Source organism: Tyto alba, unplaced genomic scaffold, assembly GCF_018691265.1.
Source record: "Tyto alba isolate M040663 unplaced genomic scaffold, T.alba_DEE_v4.0 Super-Scaffold_40, whole genome shotgun sequence".
In the NCBI taxonomy this organism is placed as follows: Eukaryota; Metazoa; Chordata; class Aves; order Strigiformes; family Tytonidae; genus Tyto; species Tyto alba.
This window is the reverse complement of record NW_024881316.1, coordinates 18,771,274-18,798,440: the sequence shown is the minus strand read 5'-3', so window position 1 is coordinate 18,798,440 and position 27,167 is coordinate 18,771,274. Positions and strand designations below refer to the sequence as shown.

General features: G+C 37.6%; 1 protein-coding gene across 3 annotated transcripts in view; it reads left to right on the top strand.

Annotated features, from left to right (window-relative positions):
- COL19A1 (collagen type XIX alpha 1 chain) overlaps positions 1 to 27,167 on the top strand; it is a 177,702-nt gene that overhangs the window by 71,387 nt on the left and 79,148 nt on the right. For all 3 annotated transcript variants that reach the window (XM_033002791.2, XM_042803595.1, XM_042803594.1), the window contains 2 exons: positions 1,836 to 1,880; positions 26,744 to 26,797. In XM_033002791.2, the coding sequence (XP_032858682.2) occupies positions 1,836 to 1,880; positions 26,744 to 26,797 (99 nt within the window). The remainder of the gene's footprint in view (positions 1 to 1,835; positions 1,881 to 26,743; positions 26,798 to 27,167) is intronic.

The following is a 27,167-nucleotide window of genomic DNA, read 5'->3' as shown; positions in this document are numbered from 1 at the left end:
TCACTGTTGTCTGTAAGTTATTGTGAGAGTTTGGAGAAGCCAGAGGCAGACTCTTGTCAGAGTTGTACAGTGAAAGTATAAGAGACAATGGACACAAGCTACAGTGAGATAAATTTTTATTCCATCTAAGAATAATTTTTATATAATGAATTGGAATTTAGTAAAGACAGGATATGCAGTCTCACAAATGGGAAAGCTAAATGAAGAAAACACTTTTCTTCTAAAAATTTGTCAAAAGTGAGCAAGCATATGCTGTGTTGTGTGTCCAGCAGTTGGAGAAGAATGAGAATCATAGAATCATAGAACAACCCAGGTTGGAATGGACCTCGGAAGATCATCTGGTCCAGCCTTGCATGAGAAAGGAATATTAGATGAGCAAAACAGAAGTTGCATACATTCAGAATTTATTTCAGTAGTTAGCCACTCATTTTTAGGTGAGGACATATGGAAAGTTATTTCACTAGATCCCATTTTGCATGCTTGGTCTTGGGCATGCTTCTAAAATTGCCCCTTAAGCTGGTGATTGCATGAGCTACCCCAGCCAAAAGAAACAAACAAAAAGCAGCCACTGTAGGTGGCTGATGAAAAGTCCAGAACTATTTGATAATCTATACCTCTGCACATCTCCGAAGCTTTTGAGTTTATTTCCCAGATGTGTAGTACATGGTGCTATATCAGTTGAAAGATTTGACAGAATGCTGATAGAAATTTTGCAAGTTGTAGCCTGCTGTTCTAGTTAACCTAACCTCACTTAAACATTAGACTTCTATATAAGGAAACAACACTCTCTGAAGGGTGAAATAATGTTTAGACATTGCTCATTCTAATTTTTAGAAAGAAATTTAGAAAACACCATATGCTTTACTTTGGAAATTTTCCAGTCTTTTCATCTTCAGACCTGTAAAAATCACGTGCATTGTACTGAAGTGGTGAAACTGAATTCTAGAGACTGGCAAAGACATACAAACCATCTCCTGCTGGATGATTTGAGAGAGAAAGAGAACGTTTGGGGACTTTTTATTAGGTAGTTTTTGTGCTACAAGTATATAATTTTGGCTGTATGTCTGCTGTATTTGTCACAAAACATACAAGTATACATTAATAAAGATCTAAAGGAGGTGTTATTCTTGTTATAATATAGCCAGGCTGCAGACTATTTGATGAAGTCATTAACGTAGTAAGATTGTACAGGAAGATTTTTTCTGAGCTAAAAGCTATCAAATTGGAGCTGGAAGAGCATTATAACAGGTCTTTTTATTGAATGATCATCAAATAAAGAATTCAATCTGCTGAAATAAGATGAGCTTGACTTACTGTTTCAAAACTCACCACTTCTGTTTGTGTTTTTTTTGTAATACCTAGGTAATTGGATGTGGTTTTCAAAGTGAAAGGAATGAGTTTTCTTGCAGTAAATTGTGTCTGTATATTTTTGTCAATTGTTCTGGGTTTTGGAGGCCTTTACAGCTGACTACTCATATTTAAAAATTAAAAATTAATAGGAATTAATATATTAAAACTGGTTCTGCAGAACAACGGAAGGGCTGCAATGACTGGGTTTAGCATCAATTAATAGTTCAGAATTTTTACAGCTGAGAAGCTCCCTTAGGCTGAAAGGAAAAATGATTGACTACTGTTAATCAACAAAACTGTAGAAAGCTTTGTCATTTTTTTGTATAGAGGTTTCACACCTTTTTAAATGAGAGACAATTGGTAACCAAATTATTTTGTTTTAATCTCATAATAAAAATTCAAATGCAATAAAACTATTTTAAAGAATGCAATTATTTGAAGAATGTTTCTGTCTGAGATTTTTATTTTACTGTTTTGTGTTCCAGGGTGAACGTGGTTTTGCGGGTAGCAAAGGTGAAGAAGGTGAAAAGGTAAATTATTCTGTCCATGTTAGCTGTTTTTTCAGTTTAACAACTTTATATATGGCCAACCAAGTAGAGCTTTTTTCTGCAGGTCTTCCTTAACTCTTTCATGAACAAAATTATTATTTTTCTCCGATGTAAATGATTCCTGAAATGCTTAAGAACAAGGAGGTTTTTACGCATATTAATCAGTGTCATCAGTGACACACTTTTTTTTAAGAAATTTTTTTAAGAATGAAGTCTAACAGAACCATAAACACTGGACTCCAGTAGTGTTTACTGCTATCTTATTTCTATGGTAACTAGTAAATGTTTATTTATACAGTATGAAATTTATGATTAAATGATGTATAGGTATTTCTAGTATTTAATTATTGTTTTTATACGTTACAAATGCACTTTTAACTGTGTTGTTGCTACTAAATGTTTTACACCCTTCTTTCCTAAGAACAGAAATTTACTTCAATAGCAAAATCTAACATTTGCTACAGCATAATTGACCACCAATTTAAAAAGGTTAATTTTCATTTATATACTTCTGTGTTCCCACACAGTAGTTAACATGGGTTTTATCTCCTGCATGCATCTGACTCAGAGTGAGAATTGACTTGACTGCCAGTGGCCAAGCTGAACCAGGTACATTTACCTCTTCCTCAGACTGGAAGTTCAGTCCCTTTGCCTGTTAGACTGGCGTGTTGCCCTAAGGACGTTCTCAGTCTCCTGACAGCCAGGAAGTGTTTCTGAGTGTAAATTCCAGGAGAAGCCTTTCCTTGTTCTTCACTAGTGGGTATCGGAAATGGAGCTTGAAGTGGTTTGTCCTAATTGCAGGTGGTCTGCAGTGGCCAGAAACAGTTCAAAAGCTTGTGCATTAAAATGGGAACTAAACTGGCCCTGTGGAAGGCTGTCCTGGCTGACAGAATTCCAGCCTGAGTCGCTCTAGATGATGCAACCTAATCTTGTGTGGCTTCAGACAAGTAGATCTTTACAGGTCATCAAAGGCAAGTCTGTGTTAAGGGACAAGTGGAAGTAAGAGCCTGCATAGCTTGCCTAGTAGGAATTAAAGTAACAGTGGTGATAGTTTATGGTTGAAACTTCAGCTCCTAACCGTGTTACTGCCTGATTGCTGCTTTTTCACTAATTTTGACTGATTTGGATTAGGCAACCTGAATTAAGACTCTTTCAGATCATAGATAGTCTCTCTGTACTTCAGCTCACTGTCTGAAAAAGGTACAGAAAAGCATTTCTGCAGAATTTATATAACATAAAGATGAAGAATGACTGATACTGCTATTCTGCCAATACTCAGACTGAAGAAAATGGAGAGTATGTGGCAGCTTCTGAATTAAAAAAAAAAAAAAAAAAAAAAAAAAAAAAAAGAATATATATGTGAGTTAGGCTTCTTTAGACATGGGTATATTCACTCACCCACCATACCTCTTCAGAAGTGTTAGCCATCTTTCCAGCATTCATATTATAGAGAAAGCATGGTATGGATTAACAGAATTTAAGAGATTTAAAATTGTGGAGGTCTTTTTAGGAGGCAGTGACCCATTAAGAAGGAAGGAAGAAGTATTAGAAGTAAAAACCAGCATCTGTAGCAACTAACATATTATAATGTGAAGATTCTGCCTCTAAAAAAAGCACTTGTTAAACTTGAGTGTTTCTAACTCTACCAACAGATCTTATTTCCTTGGTGGCAGCATTATTCATCAGTTCTGAAGGGCTTGTGGATTTTTTCTTTTTACTTTTTTTTCCCCCATAATTTCTCTGCAGCTGTGCTGTGCTTTCCTTGAGTTTTGTAAATAAATCATGTTTGAACACTGGCACGTGGTTCCAGCTGTTGCTGCCACTCTATTTGCTTGATTTCCCTTATTTTAAGGCAGAGATCAAATGACCCAACCACTGGTAGTCGTGTTTTTCTTATGTGGAAGCTGAGTCAGCACATTTAGACTTTTCCTTTTTGTCCTGTAAATTCAGAAGTTAATTAAAAGATCCCATTTAAAAGTATCTCCAGTGTAACTATTGACAATGTATTTAGCTGTCCTTCAAATAAAAGGAAATATATGAGTGAAGGGATCCTTATTTACCAGTCATCACTCAAAAATAATTTGGGACAGTCTCATCAGAAGATGCACATGATGATTTGTGAGGAAAGAATGTGTTTTAAGATTATGGGATGTAGATCTCTGCCTGGGATTTAGCAGTTACTCAATTTAGCCTTAACTCAAATAATTATTGAAGAACAGCAATGCTGAGTTTCCAGTTGCTGAACTCCAGTATTAAAAATATATCAACACCTTTGCATTTCAACATAGTGTCACTAAATCAAATGGTTGTAAATATTTATGTGTAACAAACATGATTAAAAAGCCTGGAAATTAAAAGTTTAGTTTTCCTAATACCAAAAACTCTGCCTCTTCTTACATATTAAGGAGCAAGACAGTGTTTGCACATTCTGTTTGTATCTAACCTAAAGTGGGACACAGCTGCCTAAACGTGGGACGTGTGCCAGTCCAAACTCTCTGCAGAAATGCATTAAAATGAACAACCCTGTATTTTTGTTTTGGTGACTATATGATTTCATAGGATTGAATACTTGAAACCAACTCAGCCTTATACCTTTTGGTTCACCAAATCAAACTAGTTGACTTTGGCTTTTACTGTTCTGTGTTCTGCTTTACAGAGCAAGCTCTAGGGACATCAGGGAGCTGTAGGCAACTGAGACGAAAGTGAGTGATCGTATGTAAATTAAAGATATAGGAGGCACCTATAATTTAATCTATTGAGGGAGATTCTTTTAGGCAGTTCAAAGGTTTATTTGCCACACCTGATTCTCCCTGAGGAATCCAGAAGTCGTGTTCTGCCTTCCTCCGCTTTTTGGTCTTGGTTTAACTTGGTTCTCTCTTACAAAAGCCAGTAGTGGTAAGGGAAGCTACAGACTGTGTGTACAGGTGTTATGCTGCAAGTTTTACCTCCACAGAAAATATACTCTCACTATAAATTTAATTATCCTTTGTATTCTGTTTTCTTTGTGTTACTTAGATAATGACAATGCCTTATCTTAGTCTTATAGCTGCAACAAAAACATTGGTCTACCCTTCTATAGCATGACTGAAAAAGTATATGCTGAGAACAGTTTTAATTGGTATGCTGCAGAAGGGCAGACTATCATGTGGATCTGTCCTCGTTCTAATACTGTTCAGAATTGTCATTTTACAGTATGGGATAGAAAATATGAATATTCTACTTTATGATAAAAGAAGTCAGGAGGGACTGATAATAACTAGAAGAAAGCTTTAAAATCCAGAATGTTCTTGGCAAATCAGAGAGGTAGCCTGAAACGAATAGGATCCAATGCAGAAGGGACAAGTGTGAGCAAATACCTGAAGGGGAGAATAAATCTGAGATGTGACGAAACAAATCAAATTCTGTCTACTCAGAAATAAATATATGAGGGTTATTTGGATCAGACGCTGAACACAGGTAAATAAAGTCAAGCAGTTTCAAATGAGATTCTTACAAAGATGTTTTAAAGTGGTATATTGTCTGCAACACTAATTAAATAGTCCTGTGCTATTTCATATTCGTGAAGCTTCAGTTTAAAGGATTTTGAAAGGGGAGCACTGAGAATGACTCGTGCTCATGAACATGTAACCTTTGAGGAAGGATTGCATGAATAAAGATTACTTACTGTAGAGCCAGCTGAAAAGAAATACGTAAATAGTCTTCAAATACATAACACTGCTGCAAAGAGGAAAGGAATGGTATATTTGCTGTGTCCATCATGCATGTAAAGCAGTGGGCTGAAAGTGCAGCAAGGAAGGTGCTGTATAGCCATCAGGAAAGGGGTTTTAATTTTAACACTGTTGTTTATTATGGAAGTAATTTCCTCTTCTAGTGGTCTGCACTTTTAATCCTGGTTACAGAAAAGGGAATAAACTAAAGAAAGGCTTTCTTCATGAAAATATAGGAGAACAAATTATCTTAAATGATTTTACCATTTTAAGTTAATAGCACCAAAATCATGCAAGGTATCACTTATACTGATTTCTAATGGGATAAGCACAGAGAACAGTAAGACAGTTTATTTTTCAACATATATCCTCGTTTGGTTTTAATGCCCAGTTAATACTGTTCTGTGATAGGACTGTAAAGGTCTGGAACAGGTTGCCCAAAGTGGTTGTGCAGCCTCTTCTCCTTGAGGTTTTCAAGACCAGCCCTAAGCAACCGAGCCTGACTCCATAGCTGAACCCTGCTTTGAGCAGGAGGTTGGACTAGAGACCTCTGGAGATTGCATCTAGCCTCAGTTATCCTATGATTTTCTGAATAGTGAACATGATTGTGATTTTTTTTGACTTGGCACATGTGTTCACCTTATAAATCCACTTTAAAAAGGAGAACAATAAAAAGTAGTAATGTTTTGGGGGTTTGGTGGTTTTTTTTCCAAATATTGGCAGGAGTGGGATGTGAATGTACATTTAATTTACAGTATGGACTAATATTGTTCACCAAAATGTGTTACAGACAGATTTTTTAAGATGTGTATATACGTTCACACACTCTTGTTTTGGAGCATCATATCTTGGGGTGACTCGTGCCCTTGCTTAAATATCCTATCACCTATCAGCAAATGCTGTTTTCCTTATAGAAGCTGTCGTGGAATGCTTGTTTGGGTAGTATTGTACGTGGTTGCTTGTATGATGGGTGTGTATGCCTTCTCTGGGATGTTTTTAGCTTAGGTTTGCTGAAAACCTATGAAACAGTTTTTGCCCAATACAAATAGTTACCAAATAAATTGTTCAACATAAATGAAATCAAAAGGCGTCTTCAAAATTTAAGTGCCAAAAAAAAGGATAATCTTAAGATATATTAGTATTAAAATTGCCATGAAGCTGTTTGGTTGTCTGATCACAGCTCTGTTCACCTGATCTGTGGCAGTTCCCATAGTTGAAGTTCTGTCCCTGCATCTTCTAAATACAGTTTTATTTACAAGGTGAATCCTCTTGTTTCATTTTTACAGTTTCTGTGTATTTCTGGTTTTGTTTGTTTTGTTTTTTTCCCACTGCTTTCTTCCCAGTGTACCAATGTAAAGCAATTATTTTCTGAAAAATAAAACCAGTATCAGTCTTTGACAATTCAGTGTGAAGGAGAGCCAGGCACTATACTAAATCAGTGACACATAAAATAAAACCTGCCTTTCCAATCAACTTGTAGACGGAGTTTCTGAGACAGAGTTCTAACAATCAGAGATCTTTGATCCTGGTTTAGATACCTCTGGGGAATAGTATAAATGCAAAATGGTAAAAAAATGAATAAAATATGAATAGGTTGATACAGAGGACTGCATGCAGAGAATTGCTATATAATGCACCAACAAGACCTTGAGACATATAGAAATTTCAGTGTGGTGAGGTTACGTATGTTCCTGCTTTGAGCAAGTCACAAGCCTCCAAGTTGGAACAAAAACCTTAGAACCCACAAAATAACAGATTTTAAAAACAGAGGAAACCCTGATATCATAAAGGTCCACAGAATGGACCTCCATTCTAACAACAAATTTAGAAGCACCAGGTTTTCTTAAAACATACACTTAAAGCTATTTGGTGCATCATTTAATGGCTGTCAGTTTACTCTAAATAGAGATAATCAAAATCCACCAAAGAAAAAGGGCAGAGTCTTAGCTCAAGCACCAGCTGGTTTGAATTGCTTAATTGCTGCAACTGAGGGGAAGTTATCTAGTTATACATTGTCACTAGCAATTTAAAAAAAAAAAAAAAAAAAAAAAATCTGAAATTTCAATACCTAATTATAAATGTTTTGTCTGTTTCTCAGGTAACGCCTCTCCAGCAGTCATCTCCTGTACTGTAATTTGTAGCTTCTTAATTTGCTGAGGCAGGATGTTTATGTGCTTCAGTTCAGATGAGTGGGCACTTGCAAGGTTTAGAGCTTGGCAGCTGTTACGAGCTTAACCAAGAAATGGACTCTAAGTTAGGTCTGAGATCTTTAAACCTACAGAGGTTGAAATCTTACTTATTATTATTTATTTTGATACTTAAGTACGTGCATCACTTGGGAGTTGGAACTGACCCAAAGCCTGTTAGTTAATCAGACAAATAACCTCTAAGATGCCTGTTTCCCTTGTTAAATCTGTAATTCATTCTATTTTATCTCCTGGCTCTTGCTTCCTTTGGTCACTCAGGTCCCCCATTTTTCTTTCATCTTGTCTGCCTTCTTGGTTAGAATATGTATTTGCTGTAGTATACTTCACAGATATGTTTCTTTCTGTAATTGAGCTAGAACATTGAGAATTCAGTATTGTGGGACACATGGAACCTGAACACTGTATAAATTTCATTATAATTTCGCAGCATGTGTGGAACAAATCTATATTTTATTTGGAATATTGGTGATAGAAAAGCCAACACATTCACATGTTAATTATAGCTGAGCAAACATTACTGGATTGTCACTAGTAGGTAATAGTGATTTCACAGAGGTGAGAAACCTAAATACCTTGCCTTGCTCAGCTGCTTCAAAATACTAGTATAAAATCTCTGTTTCTGTTTAACTCGCAGAGGCAAGTAAGGTATGCTGTTACCTACACTAACCTGCAGTAGTAGTCGGTATCTCAGAAGACTCAGAAGTTGTGAGTGATGGAGTAGCAGGATGGCTGTGCTCTGGAGGGGGACTCTTCAATTGTAGTTTTCCATGATTGGTTGCTTTCCTTTATAAAAAAATATTCCCCTCTCATCTCACACTTGAAATAGAAGTTTTAAAAATCAGATGTTATTGGGGCTGAGCTATGTAACAGTATGTGTGCTGTGATACGCACTTGTAAACACTTGATCTTTGGTAAAATTTTACTGCAATTCTTTGATATTTCTCAGTGAAATTATATAAATAAAAAAGTTACATGCATTTGACTAAGGGAAACTTTGAGAGTAAAACGGTAATTATAGTAATTCATTGTTTCCAAAGTTTCATCCTTTTATCTTTACTTTTTGTATGTTTTGATTGTGCTTTTGACTGTGTTTACAAATGAGAAGAGAGAAAGAGTCTGGGGCTTGTCCAGCCTAAATGTAGAAAAAATTGTCATCTGCTTCATTTTATTCTAAACGCAGGATGTTCTTTGTATATATTTACTATTTTGTGAAGTACAATTTGAATTATCCCAGGAAATAGGTCTTCCTCTATTTCCTTTAGAAGAAAATTCCTAATAGATCTTAGTGTCAAGAAGATTTCCTGGACATTCAACACTTTCTACTTCCTCCTATCACACTTAATAAAACACTCCGTTGTCTTTCATCCATTCAGAACACTCAAGGCTGTAAACTTCCAGTGTGTCCCCAGGTGTAGTCTTTTATTTCACAGTCTTCAATATGCTTTTCTTAAATAAGCATAAGTAAATGAAGAGGGAATCACCTTTCCTTCCTAAGATGCTACTTAAATTTAGTCATTATTTAGTCTTTCAAATATTTTTACGTCTATACTGTAAGTCTCGTGATTAAACTGGTCCACATAAGACAGCTCAAGTACTGAGGAAGCTTCCAGTCTACTTGAAAAATAGAAGCTATTATTCATGGTTAGAAGAGAGTCATGCACTTCAAAGGTCTATAATTAAGAACACTAAAAAATTACAATTAAGAGAAGCCATTGGTAACTCTCCTGTGTATTAGTACAGTGCTGCTATTTGTTAGCTGTAGATTCTGCTAGACATGCTTCAGTCTGAACAAAAGAAGAGTAAATTCAGTAAACTGCAGATCTTGATGTAACCATGGCCACTGCATGCACAGACATGTTAGTATGAATGCTTTCTGAAGTAATAGAAGAATATGCATTTTGACTTACAGTCTAAGGGTCCAATCTCCTAGTTTGGATGGTGGTGGAGTCAGTGCCACTTTGCTGAAAATACAGTTCTTTACCTTTCCTAAGCATCAATACAGATAGTTTATTGAGGCAGGGGGAAGATTTTCTGAAGTCCTTTAAATCCTATTTCATGCAGTCAATACTGGATGCTTTACTAGCTGGATGTAAATGTGAACTGAGTTTTTTCATACTTGTCCCCTAATGCTATATAGGGAAGTATTAGTTTTCTCTTTCTCATCTTTAACTGTTTAGTCACCTATTTGCACCTTTTGTCTTTGGGATTGAAGGGAATGTTTTTCTTTGCTTTGCTTATACAGTTGTTCTGCTCTGACATTGTGGGTAGCATTTTAGAATTTTTTTAATCAAGTCATATGATGTTAAACATTGTTTACAAGACAACCATCTCAGTGAATAGGTATGCAAGTGCTTTTATTTGACAGAATTATTTTTATTACCAAGAAGCTCATACACAGTCACAGAGACACACCTGTACATAGATACTCTAGGGGAAAAGGAAAAAAATATTGTTAGTTCTACAGGAAGTCTCTACCTGTAATAAAAGCAGCCACGCTGGCATTTATCCTAGTAAACTCAACATTACCAGTTCTTATCCTGTAGTTCTGTGGTATTTAGCTTCATCTGGCCATCATCATACTGTTTAATACTCTTGCCCTTTGAAACAGGCTTAATCAAAACTGACTGTTGGGAATAGTCCCTAGCCTATGATAACTTCTGAACTGTACCTGGGAATAATTTGGGAAAATGCTATTTGGACTCATTTAAATGTCTGCAAGAGACCTTCACAGCTGGGGTCTGTCAATTTAATGATATAGATGACCAAGTTCCAGGTCCCAGCCTTTATCACTGTTTAATTTACTTACACATTCCCATTTGGTCAGATTAAAGGTTCATCAGGCTCAACATCCTGCTTCTAATGATAGCCAGAAGTGGTGCCCAGGGAAAAGCATAAGGACAAAGTAAGCAAGTACAGTGCTTCTCCCCATGTACTCTTCCAGCCTCCACTTATTTGAGACTGCAGTCTCAGCCAGATGTGGTTTCAGTGAATTTAGTAGCCTTCAATGGACATCTCTCCCATTAGTGAGTGCAGTTTTCCCTTTGATTAATGTAAACTTTGAGCATCTGCAATATCCTGTGGTGAGGAATTATGCTGTTTATCTTTCTGTTTGAAGAACCACTTCCTTTTGTTTACATGGAACCTGCTTCCTCTTAATTTAATTTGGTGTCCCCTACTTCTTCTGTTGGAAGATTCCTGTTCTTCATTTTCGGTATCAATCAAGCATCAATAAGCATCTACCATGCATACCTGAGCTGTCTCTTCCAAACTGAAGAATACCAGCTTCCTTAGTATCTCCTACTATGAAGACTATTCTGTATTTGTTCATCCTTACTGAATGCCTCAGGATCTTTTTGAGTTCTGTCACAGTGTTTAAAGATGGCAGAGGCATAGAACTTTAGTGTATATAATATTAGAATGAGATTTTTTGTTTTGTTCTCTGTGCCTTCCTAATATGGAACTTCCTTTTTTACCTTCTCTTTAGCTTTGAGTGTGGCCTCAAGATCTTGGTCCTTTTGAACTGACCAGCCATTTCATTTAGGAAGCTGTGATCGTGTTCATAGATGTTATGGCTACATACGGATTTTACTGTCTTCATTATTTTAAATATTCCTACAGTGAATTTAATTTGTCCTTCTTTTGCCATGTCATTTCATTTCATCGTGCCCATATTGACTTTGTCACAGTTCATCCTCATCTGTTTTATCTTGTATAATTTGGTATCATCACCAGATTTAGTCATGTACCTCAAAATGGTTTTACTTATGAGGTCTGAGTGTTAACAATTCATGTCTTACTGAGAACAAGATTAGTGGAGAAGTGACTCTGCCAATACCTAAATGCTGGTGTAAGCTCTCAAGCTCTTTCTGCCTTGTGTGAGAAATACAATATTTGACAGGTGCATTTTTTTTGGCATTAGAAAGATATCTTTTTCAGTCTGATTTCTTTCCACTAAGGTTTGGTGTAATCCTAAACTCTGAAAACAGCCATTTGCACATATTGAGTACAATTTACTTCAGTCCACAAAGCTCCCCAGATCCCAACTGCTCCCACAAAGTAGGAAGCCTCTTGCATGGTAGGCCCAGATGTGGAGCTCTAGGCAAGAAAGCACATGCAGTGCTCTGCAGAAGCAACCAAGCCTGTTCTGAATGAGCTATGTGGGGTAACAGATGCATTGCAGCTTCATTAATGGGTGCTCTGTTCAGATGTAAGGTTTAGTAGCATGAACACAGTGCCATGTCTTTTGGGTGTACTGCTTCCAGTAACAGTTACTTCTCTGACGCCTTGGATATTTCTGTGAGGACATATCTGGACATGGATGACTGGGTAACATTAACACTATGGATTCCTAGAAAAGATGTACTAGTTTGGAAACAGCTAAGGCTGTAAACCTTTTGAATGGCAATGTTGATAAATGGTAATTAATTTAAAATTAATGTAACAATTTTTACCTATAGGGAGTGCAGCACATTTATCATCTGAGAAAATATTTTTGAGGCACAAAGAAATATCCACTGGCAGTGAGTACAGCATCATCCTCTCTCTACATAGACATGTTGAGGTCCCAGGTTCCATTTAACAGCTCTGAGGGTTGTGTAGCACCTGTGGGGTGAATGCTGGGGCTTGGGTTGACGCACTTGTGTACAGGAGAGAGGGTAGAGATGGGCATGGACCTTTAGTGGACTCCTTGGGGAAAACAAGAAGAATGGGTGGCATATGTATGTGTATTTCTGAGACGGATGGAAGAGGCTGAGAGCAATTCAGAAGCCAGAGTGGAGTACATCAGTAATAATATGGGAATAAAAGCAAAATTTCTAGTGTGTGAAAGCTCTTCCATTTGACTGCGCTGCCTTCCAGAAGGTGTGATGTCTGGATCTTACTAAGTAGTAAATCTTAGCCGCCTTTAAAGTCAAAAGTAGAATACAGAATTTCTGGTTTCCTTGCTTTTCATCAGCTTGTCTAGTGAATTGTTTGTATTCTGTAATGACTGGAAGGTGTCCCACACTCCGCCTGTGCTTTTGGTTCACTGGAAGAGAGGGGGGTCATCCTTTGCTGCAGCAACCTAGTCTTTTAGCTCAAGTAATAAAGCTTATTGCTGTGAACTAAAATACTCCCTCTTTTGACTCCACAGATGATCTTTGGTGAAAGGCCTCATAATTCATTATGACAGATGATTTTTGTTGCTTGCCATTTATTAATCTGAACAGACTGAATTTTAAAAAGGTGATTGCTGAGTAAAAAGATAAGAAATGCCAGAATAGAATTAATTTGCAAGCTAAATGTGACCTCAATTGGATTAGAGAGAGGCCTGGAAATAGCCCATCATACGACTGTTCCCACAAGATAGTCTCAGAGAATAGGTCTGACTGAAGTTCAACATCCAGTCATTTTTGTTCAAACTTATTCTCTTATCACTGTTTCTGGATTTTTTTTTTGTGTTTTTTTTTTGTTTTGTTTTGTTTTGTTTTTTTGTTTGTTTGGTTGGTTGGTTGGTTTTTTTAATCTGCTTGATATTTTTGTTACTTGTTCTTGATTATCTGTGCCTTCTCTCTTCCCTTTTTTTCTGGGTCATAATTTACTGTTCCTGTTGTGCAGATGCCCACCCATACACATATTTGTCCATTCTCTTTCCCTATTTTACTTTTCCAAAGGCTGTTTACATTTCACTAATACCTTTGCATATCTTTGAGGAAGGGGTTGTCTTTAGCAGGAAGTGCTGTGAGAAGCATTGTAGCTACAGTGTAGCATAACATGAGTATTTCAGCTCCTTACAGATCTCATGGGTTCTGGATAACTTCAGGTTGTATCATTGATCCAGTCCTACAGTTAGCCAGGACTAGAAGTTAAAATATATGGCTGTAATTCTCAATATTTTCTGACAGTGTAGTCTAGGTGGGATATTTTTTCTTTATCCAGATCTGGTGATAGGTTTAACTTTGAGTGAGTGTATTTCCTTGATTTCCAGTTGAAAGTGCACATTTAAACTAATACGCTTTTACGTTTACATAAATATTTATGTGTGTACTAGAATAAGTCATCCCCTTCTAAGAAATATAATACAGTCACAAAAATGTTTAGTAACATACCAAGTAGCACATTTCTAAATTAAATCACTTCTAACTTAATTCTTTTGATTTACCACAGTGCAGTTATTAAAGGAAAGCTTTCTATACCAAGAACTTTAAGCCAGAAAGGAAACTCTGGAGGGAGAAAGCATTACAGCAATAGAGAGCAAGCACAACTGAATCCTTGCTGGCAGGTGCAGTGTATTACTTTAACACAGTGAACTGAATAGAGCTCATGACATGCGAATCACCTTTCTTTCAAATGGGGGGCAGTTCTTGGGAGTTGCTGAACAAAGAGACATTGTAAGACCGAGCTGGCAGGTCTCCACAGCAAGGAGGCCATCGGTACACTGCAGCTGCTACTATCAGTGAGATTATGTTGTATGCACTGTTGCAGGGGATTATTCTTTATGAAAAAGTGAGTACTGACAGGTATCTAATGAGAAGAGGCAATAGGATAATCTAATAAAACAGTATTGATGCTGCAATATTGGAAAACATCATTTAGCATAAATTGTGTATATGCTTATTCAGGCTTGTGGGTTTTATAGTTTAGCCTCATATTGTGAGATCTTTTTAAAAATTCTTTTTATGTGAGATCTTTCTAAAATAAGCATGAATGTGAAGAAGTAAATCTGTGGATGAAATACATGTGCTTAAGTCAATAGGCTCCCAAAATGGGCTCTTGGAATATTGAGTGAGAGTTGTTTGCAATTAGGATAAGGATCAGAATTAATGAACAGTGTGTGATAAAAGAAGAAACAATGAAACAGCTACTCACATTGGTCACTGTAGAACAGGAGACAACAGAACCTTTGTTCATTAATATACCAAAAATAAAACTTGACATGTGAGTATAAGCAGGGGAAGCATTCCACAACCTGAAAAGGCAGATGTGGATGCTTACTACTGAAAAGTCAGCAACATAGGTTTTTAAGTGTATTAAATCTCCAAAACACTTTTTTTTTCCTCCACTTAGCTATAGCTGATGTTTGTTAAGGTAATACTGTCAATGATAAAAGCAGTCTTCCTCCCCCATCTCCTCCTTTACAGCTGCTTTTTCATTGCCCCAGTGTCCCTGTACACTGCTATTGAAACTGTTTGTGTGATGCCCAGTAAAGAAGATAAATCAGGGAACTCATTTGACCAAAAAAAAAAAAAAAAAGTAGTGGGTTATATTACAGCAGATTCTGTTTCTCCAGACTGCTGTCTGGCTTTTCTTCAGCAACCAAGGCATTTCAGAAGAATAGGTGTATTTTAATGACCAGAAGGTGCTGCACTCTTGTATAGATGGCTTTTTGGTCTGGAGAAGAACAGTGTGATTCCTTCTGGGTGAAGCTAAACTGAAAGATGTACTCCAGAAACAAGCCTAACATGCTGCAGTTGCTAATGGCTCTTGAGTTCATGAAAACAGACTTAAGCTACTCCAGGGTAGGTTTGGAATAGCTCCAACAAAGTACATAATAATGCAAGCATCTAGTACTCTGCAATGTTTGCTCCATAGATCCTCTTCTGTTGTGCCCCACTGTTTGCTACTGTAGACATACCTAGAAAATACTTACTTTGAAGAAGACCTGATGTAGCAGGCACACAAGGATATTAAAGCTGTTATCAAAGAACTGCACAAAAGTTAAAGAATAGTAAATTGTACAGAAGTATATGCCTAATGTAACTAACACAATCAGCAGCTTTATGCTGCTACTTTGTACAGCACACTCATTGGCCATCTCAGTATTCTTAAATTTAAGTTTAAAAACCAAAGAAGCTAGCTTAGAAGAGCAGCTAATTTACAACAGAAGTTCAGAGTTTCTGTCACAGTAAGTGGAGATTGAATTGTTTTAGATGTCTACAGGGAGCATATCATTGATCTTCCTCGTATAGTGAGGCCAACAGATATTGTATACAGATCAAGAATTTTCCCTGTACATTTTGTGAGTTTTATGTACTTACTGAAGGCCAGTGTTAACTTAAACTTGCTTCTGTTGTCAATAGCCAGCCAGTGGATACAGTTCAAATTTCCCAGGATGCCCTTTCTAAAGATGCTTCCTTCCCTTCAGTAGGCTGCAGAGCATTCTCTCACCTATTTGTTCTAGACCCATTGATTTTTCAGACTTCACTGCACAGTGGTCCATCTGGAACAGAAATATGACAATTGTTTTCATGCACAGTATCCTATGGGCTGGCTGTATAAACAGTTGCCAAGAAGGTGGGAGCTGTGTATTTTGATCCTCTCAGAAGGAGAGAAAACTTCCTGCATAAAATCTAACTAAGCTTTATGCAGAAGGCAACCATTTCCTGCTTTTCTGGCTGTGTTTTGAACTGGCCTTAGAGAGGTCTGACTGAGCAAGGGGTGCTTATTTTGAACACAGATCAAGCCTGCTTCTCAGGTAAATATCCATCAGAAGAGCGAACACATCACACCTTTAGATTGCACCAGGGTCCATGAGAGATTTATTGAAACCTCGATTTTGTGGTCTAAAGTATGCATTTCTATGACTTTAATAAACTACCTACTGTAGTCTAAGAAAATAGAGGTAACTGATATTGCTGTCTGTGTGGGTCTGATGAACACAGTAAATAGTCAATGCTACAGAAACTGCCATTATTTTGGTTCTCATGTGACAGAAATAAAGCTAGAGATGCAGCCTTTGCAGAAAAAAACATAGCAGTCCATCAGCTTGCACAAACACTTGACGTTGCTTTAACCATCTGCAGAATATCTTTTAGAGTCTAAATAACAATAGCAATAGCCTGCCAAAACCATGTAAGCATGGGTGTCTAAAAAATACTACGTTCTATGAAAGCATTACTATTTGTCAACTGTTGACAAGAACAGATTGGCTTTAGGTTGCTTTAGGAGACCAGCCTTGAAAATGAAACTCATTTATTCCTCCTACGGAAAAATCTTCATTCAACACTAACATTAAGCCAGTATAAACAGAAACCTCCCCACTAAAAGACAGAATTTTAAACAGTTGTAGCTGAAACTCAAATACATTTGTAGTATTTACTTAAGAAAGGGAAAAATAATATGCTCATTAAATGGGACAGCTTTTTTCTTTTTAGAATTTAATCTATTGGTAGGTATGCAAGATATCTAAATTCAAAATTATCGTGGAGTTTGGTGCTGGAAACTTAGAGCCAAATTCAACTATTATTTTAGTTCATGAACAATGTAATAGCAAAAGTCTGTAAAAGCTCAAGCATTTCTGCAAGTCAGAGCATGTATTATGATTCCCTTGTGTTAGGCACAGTACAAAGACAAAGCAGACCATTTATCTCATCCCAAAGATATTACAATTAAAAGTATAAGATTTAAGATAAAAGATGGATACCTGCAAAACAACCAGACTTGGTTGGTTAATTAAAAAATAAATAATATGAAAGATGATGCTTCACCTATTGTGTAGATTTTTGCTCGTCACACCAGAGAAGAATTGACCTGAAGGAGGAGGTTATTGAATGGGGATAAATGGTATGACTTCATGTAAGCCTTGTAATGCCAAGTTGTGCACTGGGCTTAGTACTTAGGTTTCCATGTATTTAAGTATGTGTGCGTGAGATCCAGCAGAAGAGAAGGTAAATGATGAACAGTTTTAGCAGTGACATTCCTAATGGGTGGGTGAGAGCAGGATGAGGGAGAACTTGTGAAAATAGTGTGATCGAGTCTGGATGAAAGCGGTAGCTCTGTAGGTAGCTGGAAAAGGTTATTTCTGTGATCTGGATGTGGATTGTATCTGAGAGACTCACGTCAAGATTATTCCAGTTCTTGGTGACCAATAGAATCAGTGTTTTTTCAGTGACAAAAGAGGAAGTTTTCTTAAGGAAAAAATGTTGGAAGAAACATTTAAAACTCATTCAAATGGTTAGATATCAGCATGAAGGTACTGGGAAGTTAAGATGTTCTCTTGGACAGGAGGCAAGTCTGGAGTAGAAGTGTAAAGGATGACTCATAGAAATTACTGTTGATTTTATATTTGCGGATGAGATTAGCCAGAGACACTGTGGAAAGAGAGGAAGACTGGACCTTGAATGTACCCTGTATAGCCTCTTCATGAAAAGTTGCATGTATGAATTGTCCAACTGAATTCATGAGTCTTTATAGTTTGGAAGGTTTTTGGATTATGAGGAAAGGCATAGCACAATAAATGATGTGCAATACACCAATTTGTAAACTGAAGTGTTATTCCATATATAGAATGTATTGTAGAACTCACCCAGATGGAGCAAGTAAAGAATAGAGTATCCATTACTATTCACAGTGTGTTTTTTCAATCTTTAAAATATATTCTATTATTTACTTCTGTGGATGCACATTCTTGAAATAAACATCATATTGATTTTTTAGGGGAAGCTTTGAGTTATTTTAGAAAGCTATTTACATCCACTAAAGCTTCTGCATGTAAATACCAAGTAGCATTTGCAAGTCAAGATCAACATGAAAAAGCTTAGTTGACTTTTCCTTATAAACACTTTTTACCTGACTGATTGTCCTTTCTCTGAAGAGAGTATTAATATATTCAAGTGGATATTAAAAATACATATTATCTAGGAGACTGAAACTTTGCTTTCAGATAGCTCATGCTTTAGTTTGTATTATTTTTCTGATTTTTATGAATAAAATAATCTTGGGTTAGGAATTTTTCTTTCAAGTTAAGTCTGGGAATATCTGATCAAACAATTGCCAAAAAGAGAGGAGTTCTGGATGTTGATTATGGTTGCTTTGTTTCCTTGACATTGAAAGGTTTGAAGAAAAGAAAAAAGAAAGGAAAAAAAAAAAAAAAAAGTGATGTCAGGATGAGCCATAGCAGGATAGCATACAGAACAACGTTTGCAAAGCACAACATCTAAATTTCATGTGGCAAAAAGCAAAGACAGTGTGAGCATCTTAAGCCTGAGGACATTAGTTTGGACCATTTATTATTGAATAACAAAGTTAAATGTTAGATTGTGGATAGTCTTGTATAAATCATAGCAAGCAGGAGTTACCCAAAATCTCAATATTTTTTATTCTTGTTCTGGCTAACATTTATCAACAGAAAGGACGAAACTGTGTCTTTATCTATAATTTACCCTAACAAGTCTCTTAGGTGAAACTGTATGTTATGTACTGTTGTACACAGATTATTTTTTCTGTTTATGACAGTATTATTTAATACCTTTTAGTATTTCATTAATGATCTTAACTGCTAGCTCTGGTCAGCATCAGGGAATGTTTGGCAGTCTTTTAGATATCCACAAGACAGGGTTAAATTGAAGATTATGACAAAGGTGAGATTCAGAGATCTGTAAGGAACGCATTAAGAGATCAAAGGATTGTACACTTGTGTTTTCAGTAGGGTGTTTCTGATAGCCCTGCTGTGGCATTTTCTAGATGTGAAAGAATAGAATTTGAATCTTCTGAAGGCTTAGTTCTCAAGTATATCAGAGCTCTGTAGGCTATGTAAGAAAAAGATTTCCATAAAGCAATAATTGAGGACACTTTACTGCCTGCCAGGGTGCCATGGAATTAGTAGACTATTTTAGGAATTGGTGTTTGTTGATGTTTCAATGTGAGTTTAGCTTTCATGAAGAATGTAAAAGTACTCCTAAACTACATGACTTGATCGATTGTGGATACAGTCCTTCAGTCTAAAGAGGTTGCTAAATCTTCAGAATATGTTTATATGTCTAATCCTGTTTCATCTGTGTTACTTGGTTTTATTTTTATTTTGTCGTTCTTGATCTCTGAACTGATACTAATCAGTCACTGTGCTTGGTGATAATGGCATGGTGAGAGTGCAAACAGCTCTGTCTTACGGTTACCCTGTATATTGCTGGCATTTGAATTAATGTTCTCAGGGCTGAACAAACACAATTCTCTCAGCCTTTCCTCACATGGCAGGCTTCTCAGTACCTTTATCATCTTTCTGTCCCTCCTCTGGACCCTCTCCAGCCTGTCCACACTAATTTTGTATTGCAGGAACCCAAATTGAACACAGTAGTCCAGGTGTGGCCTTACAAGCACTGAGTAGAGTGGTGTAATGACTTCTTTCTCTCTTCTGGTGATGCCCTTGTTGATGCAACCCAGCATCTTGTTGGCTTTCTTTGCTGCTACAGCACACTGTTCACTCATATTGAGCTGCTTATCCACCAGAACCCCGAGGTCTCTTTCCACAGAGCTGCTCCTCAGCCAGGTAGATCCCAGAATGTGCTGCACTCCTGGATTATGTTTTCCCAGGTGGAAAACCTTGCATCTGTCCTTGTTGAACTTCATAAGGTTCTTGTTAGCCCACTCTTTCAGCCTATCCGGATCTTCCTGGGTACAAGCTGGGCAAATAATGCAAATACAGGCTGGGTGATGAGTATATTGAGAGCAGCCCTGAGAAGGACTTGGGGGTATTAGTGGATGAAAAACTGAGTATGACCCATCAATGTGCACTCAGAGCCCAGGAAAACAACTGTACCCCAGGCTGTATCAAGAGAAGTGTGACCAGCAGGTCGAGGGAGGTGATTCTCCCCCTCTACTCCGCTCTGGTGAGACCCCACCTGCAGTGCTGTGTCCAGCTCTGGGGCCCCCAACAGAAGAAGACATGGACCTGCTTGAGCAGATCCAGAGGAGGCCACAAGGATGATCAGAGGGGGCTGGAGCACCTCCCCTGTGATGCTGGGCTGAGAGTTGAGGTTTTTCAGCAAGGAGAAGAGAAGGCTCCAGGGAGACCTTATACTAGCCTTCCAGTACTTCAAGGGGGCCTGCAGGAAAGATGAGATGGGACTCTTTATCAGGAAGTATAGTGACAGGATGAGAGGTAATGGTTTTAAACTGGAAGAGGGTAGATTTCAATTAGATACTATGAAGAAGTTCATTACTGAGAGTGTAGTGAGACACTGGAACAAGTTGCCCGGAGAGGTTGTGGCTGCCCCCTCCCTGGAAGGGTTCAAGGCCAGGTTGGACGGGGCTTTGAACAACCTGGTATAGTGGAAGATGTCCCTGCCCGTGGCAGGGGGGTTTGAACTAGATGAACTTTAAGGTCCCTTCCAACCCAAACCACTCTATGATTCTGTGATTCCTGCAGGGTGGCTTTCCCTTCTGAAGTGTGTCCACTTCCTCACTCAGTTTGGTAGCATCAGCAAGCTTCATCAAGGTACACTTGATCCCATCATCCAGGTCACTTATGAAGATATTAAACAGCATTGGACCCCATATCCATCCATGGGGGACCCCACTTGTGACAGGTTGCCAGTTTGATAAAGAGCTATTTGTTACCACCCTCTGGGTGTGGCCTGTCAGCCAGTTCACTGCCTACCACAGAGACCACTTGTCTAGACCATAACACATCAGTTTCTGTAGGAGGAGGCAGTGGGAGACCATATCAAAAGCCTTGGAGAAATCCAGATAGACAGTGTCCACCACTTGCCCCACATTAACTGAGCAGGTTACTTTTTTGTAGGACATCAGGTTTGTCAAGCATGATTTGCCCTTGGTGAATCTGTGCTGACTTTTCCCAGTCACCTGCTTCATTTCAGAGTGCTCAGAAGGATCCCAAACTACACAATATTGTGATCGCTGCAACCAAGCCTATCACTAACTGAGGTACTACAAAGCAGGTTTTCTTGGTTTGAAAGTAGCAAGTCCAACAGTGCCTCATTCCTGGTTGGTACATTTAACGTTTGTATGAGGAAGCACGAATGAGAGAGCACGATCACAGCAGAACCAAGGAGCAGTCTGGAGGAAATGTTATCCTGGAAAAGTGTACAGGGCTCTATCTGCCTCACACCCATAAAGACACACATGTGATGAAGTATCGTCTAGAGTCTGTCCATCTAGAGCATTCTCAGGCAAAATCTACAGTTAAGGCAATTTTGCTCTATTCTTAGGTGGATTGTTACAGTACTTCTCTGCCTTTCTAATTCAAATTCTCCCTCCCCCCAGACCTAAATTCTTTTGGCTATAAATTAAACCCAGAACTTGCATCATTACTGTGGAAAACTTACTGCCCTATTTAAAGCATTCTTTCCCATATTTGAGATTCATTGACGTATCCTATGTTCACTCTTTCCTCCTAACTTTTGTTTTCAAACTTTCTCTCATTCTGATTTGGAGACGAGAAGAGGCCTGAAAGTTGACAAAGTTCCATAAAAATATGATGCCCTGAACTAGATGCTGTTTTTCACTGTTCTTATCAGTGACAAGTAAACCAGAAGAACTGTTTTGTTGGTTTTTTTTTTTTTTTTTCAATTTGCATTTGGCAAATGGAGAATGAAGTTTAGCCTTTTAAAAATAGCTTTGTGTTACAGAGTCCTGCTCACTATGTGATTCATGATAATCCTCAGCTCCTTTTCTGCAGTAGTACTAAAGGGATTTTTCTTTACTTGTTATTTGTGCATTTGACTTCTCTATTTGTAGAGCACTACATTGTAACATTTATTGGACTTGATCTTTTTTGATCACTGTTCTGATTGATCAAGGTCATTTTGCATTTTTAAGCTTTTCTACAAAGAATAAAAATGGACAGCTGCCTCGTTCCTGCTGACAGGAAAAGGCAATTCATCAGTGCAGTTTTGGAGCCACAGGCTGGCCTGACTTCAGATCATTCTGTGCCTAAGATTTTGGACTGAGCTGAGGTGGTAGTTTGCCTTTAGATAGGCTCTCTGGCTTAGAAATGCTTAGAGCTTGCTTAAAAACGTGATGCGTGACACTAAGCAGTAGTTAGCCAGTATGAACATCTTCAGTATTGCTCAGTCTATGTAAGTGAAGAAGGAAGGAAAGATCTTTCTCCTGAAATGTTATATGGCTTGGTCAGGCATGACACCTGTTGTTTGGGGCTCTTTCACAAGATGGCAACGGCACAGTTTGGAATCAGAAGTTTTTTGGTCACAGTTTCTTGATAAGTGTTTCTGCTGAGATCTCTGAATTCCTGGATGCCTATGAAGCTTTGTGATCACCTGCCTTCTTGCTGTGTATGAATATCCTAAATGGGTAGGTTTGGGAAGACACAGGCTTCGCAGTGACATCGCAGTGAAATACAAGTGTAGTTCTTCAATGTTTTATGCTCTCTCTTTCTGACCCTGCTTAGTAATAGTCTGATGTGATACAGGGTCACAGCCTGTTTGGAAATAAACTTCTTGTGTCACTCTTTCGATTCCTTGCACAGTTCTAGCCAGTCTGAACTGAGACAAGATCATTAGTCTGCCTTGATTTATACTTCCTTTAAACGGTATAGTGTCTCAGCAGTCCTGAGGTGCTCCACCCTGAGTATGGCTGCTTTCCTGAAGCATACTGTCCCACATTCAGTGGAAAGGTTACAGGTCAGTCAAGAATGTTAGCGGGATGGAAGCCTTCGTAACACCAGCTCTCCAGACATCTATCATCAAAAAACAAGAGAACCATAGGGGTTTTTTTTTGAACTGAAGATGATGATTTTTTAAATTCATAACTTACTTAGGAAAAATCAATAAGTTGTGAGCTGGGTTCAGTTTAAAAGAAGCTGTGGAGAAATGGTTGCAGGAAAAGAACATTCACATAGAGTATTCTGCTGAGACACAGCTGTAGCAAAACACAGCAGAGTGTTTTTAAAAAAAAAAAAAAAAGCCGTAACTATCCTAAAGATATGTAGGGTAAAATCATACTGTTTCAGAGGTTAAAAATTATAAGGTAACCACCCTGAGTTAGTGACACTGTATAGCTTGCATACTTTGGAGAGTATTTCAGCTATTGTTAACAGTGGTACTTTAAAATGCTTGGAACAAAGGATATCAGGAATTAGTGATTAGTATCATCAACAGGGCAGCGCTGCAAAAGAGACTTCACCTTTTTAGGTAGATTTTCAGTTATGAATGTATTTTATTTCCAAATACATTACATTGCCTTTATAATAAGGAAGAAGTAGTATGCAAGGAAAATGAGGCAGCCTTAAAGTGGACAGGTGAGTTGAAGGCTGGTAGTCTTGTCTTGCAGAGGCCATGCGTGAACCCCTGGCTCTAATTAAAGAATGTTACCACTGAATTCAGTGTCGCTGCTGTTAGCACACAGCAGACTGAATCCCTCCTAGTGGTTGTACTGGAGCAACCCCATCAGCTTGTTCCATTAGATAATTGAAAGCAGAATGCACCCAAAGAAATACAAATAATTCAGTGTTATACTGGATTAATTTTAGCGAGCTAATAAACAAGGCATGCACTTCCAGAGTTTTTTCATCCTGTTTTTGCAATAGTCTTTAATTGTCTCATCTGAATATAATATAAGCAGTCAGGAACATTAGATATAAAATGGCATTACCACATTTTTCTCTCTTTGTTGTTAATCTATGAGGTAAGCCACAATGATTATTAGCAGCCTCCTCTACACTGCAGAGTGGCTTCAGCAATTCTGCAAATTGGCTAGATTTGAAGCTGTTAATTATGCAGTATAGTGCACTCCATAAAGGCAGAAATGAGCGTGACTTGGCTCAGTTCTCATGAGAATAAATTGTATAAGTTGGACCTCTGTTTTGTTTGAATTCTGGCTTCACAGAGGGCACAGGCATTCCATACAGCAGGCTTGGCGAGGACAAATCATTTACTCCATTAAAAAATCAGAATACTTTCATCGCAGAATCGCATACCTGGCAGAAAGCCCATGGCTCCTGGGACTCTGCAGAGGTCCGAGGCTCGTTAACAGGGGGTGCTTTTCATCATTTTGCCTAAGAAACTGACAGGCATCTTAAATCCAAATATCTTGTAAATCATAAGGAGGGGAGATTTTCTTTCTTCCCTGCATTCACCGACCACGCTTGTAAGTGTTCAAAATGCCCACCAGCATTTTAAAGTTACTGTCTGCCTGCTGTCAAAGCAAAAGGCATGGTCTCCAACACAAGCTGCTCATCTAACATCAAGGCAAATAATAAGTGAGGGCGATGGGAGGGTTATCTTTTAGGTTAGGCTCCCTCCTAAGGTTTTTATATAAATGTAGACGTTGCATAACAAATTATGATAAGATACTTTTGCCTTAGGTTTCCACCTACACATCAAGGAATTTACAGGATGCTACTACTTCTGAAGCAAATCTGTACATATTTATATCATTTTCTCTTAAAGTGTGAAAGCAGATAAGAAAATACTAGAAGAAAAAAACAGCTCCGTAAATTGGAATGATTTTTAAGTCTTCTATAAATATATTCAGTTAAGGAGATATTATGTTAAATATATGACTGTACCTCTGTAGCTGTTGCAAGACTGTAGCAGTGTAACTGATACTAGTTGAAAGATCCTGAAAGCAGTATTAACTGTCTAGTGTGTCACAGTGATGCAAAGTAAAATGTCATTTTTGCAGTTTCTTCTAATAGTTTAAGTGAGCTATTTAAAAAAGAGTAGTAAGTTTGGACTTTAACTGTTATTTTTTTAAACGGACAGTGAAAGAAAATTACTACCTCAACCAAGGCCCTAATTACTACAACAAAGAGGACTTTACACTTCAAGCGTACTAAAATGACCAGTGTTAAATTCCTATAACTACTTTTGCAATAAATGAATTATGTGGTTTAATTCATTGGGTTTTTTTGAAAAGCAATACTTGAGGAAAAAACAGTGTGATTCAGGATAATGCATATAATTAAGTTTCCTATCAGCAAGATGTATTAAAATGGAAAAAATTAACTAGCAAAGCCATCTAGTGCATGGGACTATTAAATTCACAGTTTGCTGTTGCAAATTTCTTAGTAGGCTTTAGTTGTTTGAGAAAGCTCATAGAAACTCATTTTGCAAAACCAATTATTAGATGAAATGCCTCCTGTCATTGCCACTGGAGGAATAGCTCTGAATCAGGACTGTGTCAAAAATGGAGTTAGCTGAGTGATCTCAGTTAAATACCATTTACCTAGCAGGATTATGAAGATGATGCCCACATAGTGAATAGGTTCTGCTCAGACAAATGTAGTCCCCTGGAGATAATGGAAATTCCCTGCAGGACTGTTCGCTTTCTTTGGTCGCTGTGAAGAGCTTGGACTCTATAGCAAAGTCAGTCCTCACGCTTCTATCAGGATTATGCTACTTTTATGATTTGACAAAGTTCAGTCTAGTGACAGATGCAATTATAAAACTGTTTAGACTTGTTGGTTCTGGAAGACATTGTGCCTTAACTTATGATTCTTAAGCAGGTGTATTTTGTACACTTTGATGAAATACGTGTTACCTAGTATAGCACAGTAGTTAGAGATAATACAGAACTCTGAATCCTTTCATGTATCCTACAAAGAATATTGTGCTTGTTGTCAATGTTTCATGAGCAAACACAGGAACCAGCCTGTATAGTTGATTCTGAAGGATCCTTCCCATTTTTTTTTTCTTTTGATTCATACTTGTTCATATCCATACTTGTGAGAAAATTTTCAGAGCAAAAATTGTTTCCATTTTTCAGATGCAATCAGTGAAGCATATACCAGTACGAGTCAAAGACAAATGGTAATATTAAGAACAGTTCTGTTATCAGCTGTTTAAACCAAGAACTGGTTGTTAAAAGGCAGTCTCAGAATGAAAGCAATTAATTTACTGTCAGTGTTAACATTTTCAAAACGAAATGTTCCCCAGTGTAAATTTCTGTTTCACCACCATGTTCTCAGAGCACTGTGAGAACCAAGAATATTTTTCTGTGGCAAGTCTTTATGGATGTTAAATGGCACTGTGAAGTACAGAGAACTATTGCTCTCAGAGCACCAGACATTTTTTAGAGGCATTTATTGGAAAGAATTTATGTTGGAATGTAAGAAATGGTTTTGCTTTTTCAGCCAGCAATGTATATGTAGTACTTCATGTGGAACACAACAGAATTTAAAAATATTTTTCCTTTTAAAATGTGTCATGGGTTAGTATTTGTCTTGTATATATAATAAAATAAATATTCATTCTTTTAGGGTGAAAAAGGAGATAGAGGAGAACCAGGACCAGAAGGCATTCATGGAAGAGAGGTAAACTGAATGACAATGAAACAGTCAAATTACAAACTTTTGGCAGGATGGTTAAGCAATGAGATTCAGATTTTATGTAAAGAAAGTGATGGATTTAGAAAATGTGTGTGCCTGGAGAGTTAACATCCACAAGATGATGGGGAGAGAAAAAAAAGATTCATTGAGGTGAGGTATGAGTTCTTAGGCCTTCAGGTTAGTCAGGAGAGCTGTGGGTAAGGATGTGGTAGGTTCTATGACATTTCTGCTGAGGGCTCATGCGATAAACTGAAACATGCATGGGGATTAAAGCAACACAGTGTAGATGAGATACATTCCTGTTTGGATAATCTGCTGGAAAAGAGAGTATTTCTGGAGGCAGGATAAAGCCAGG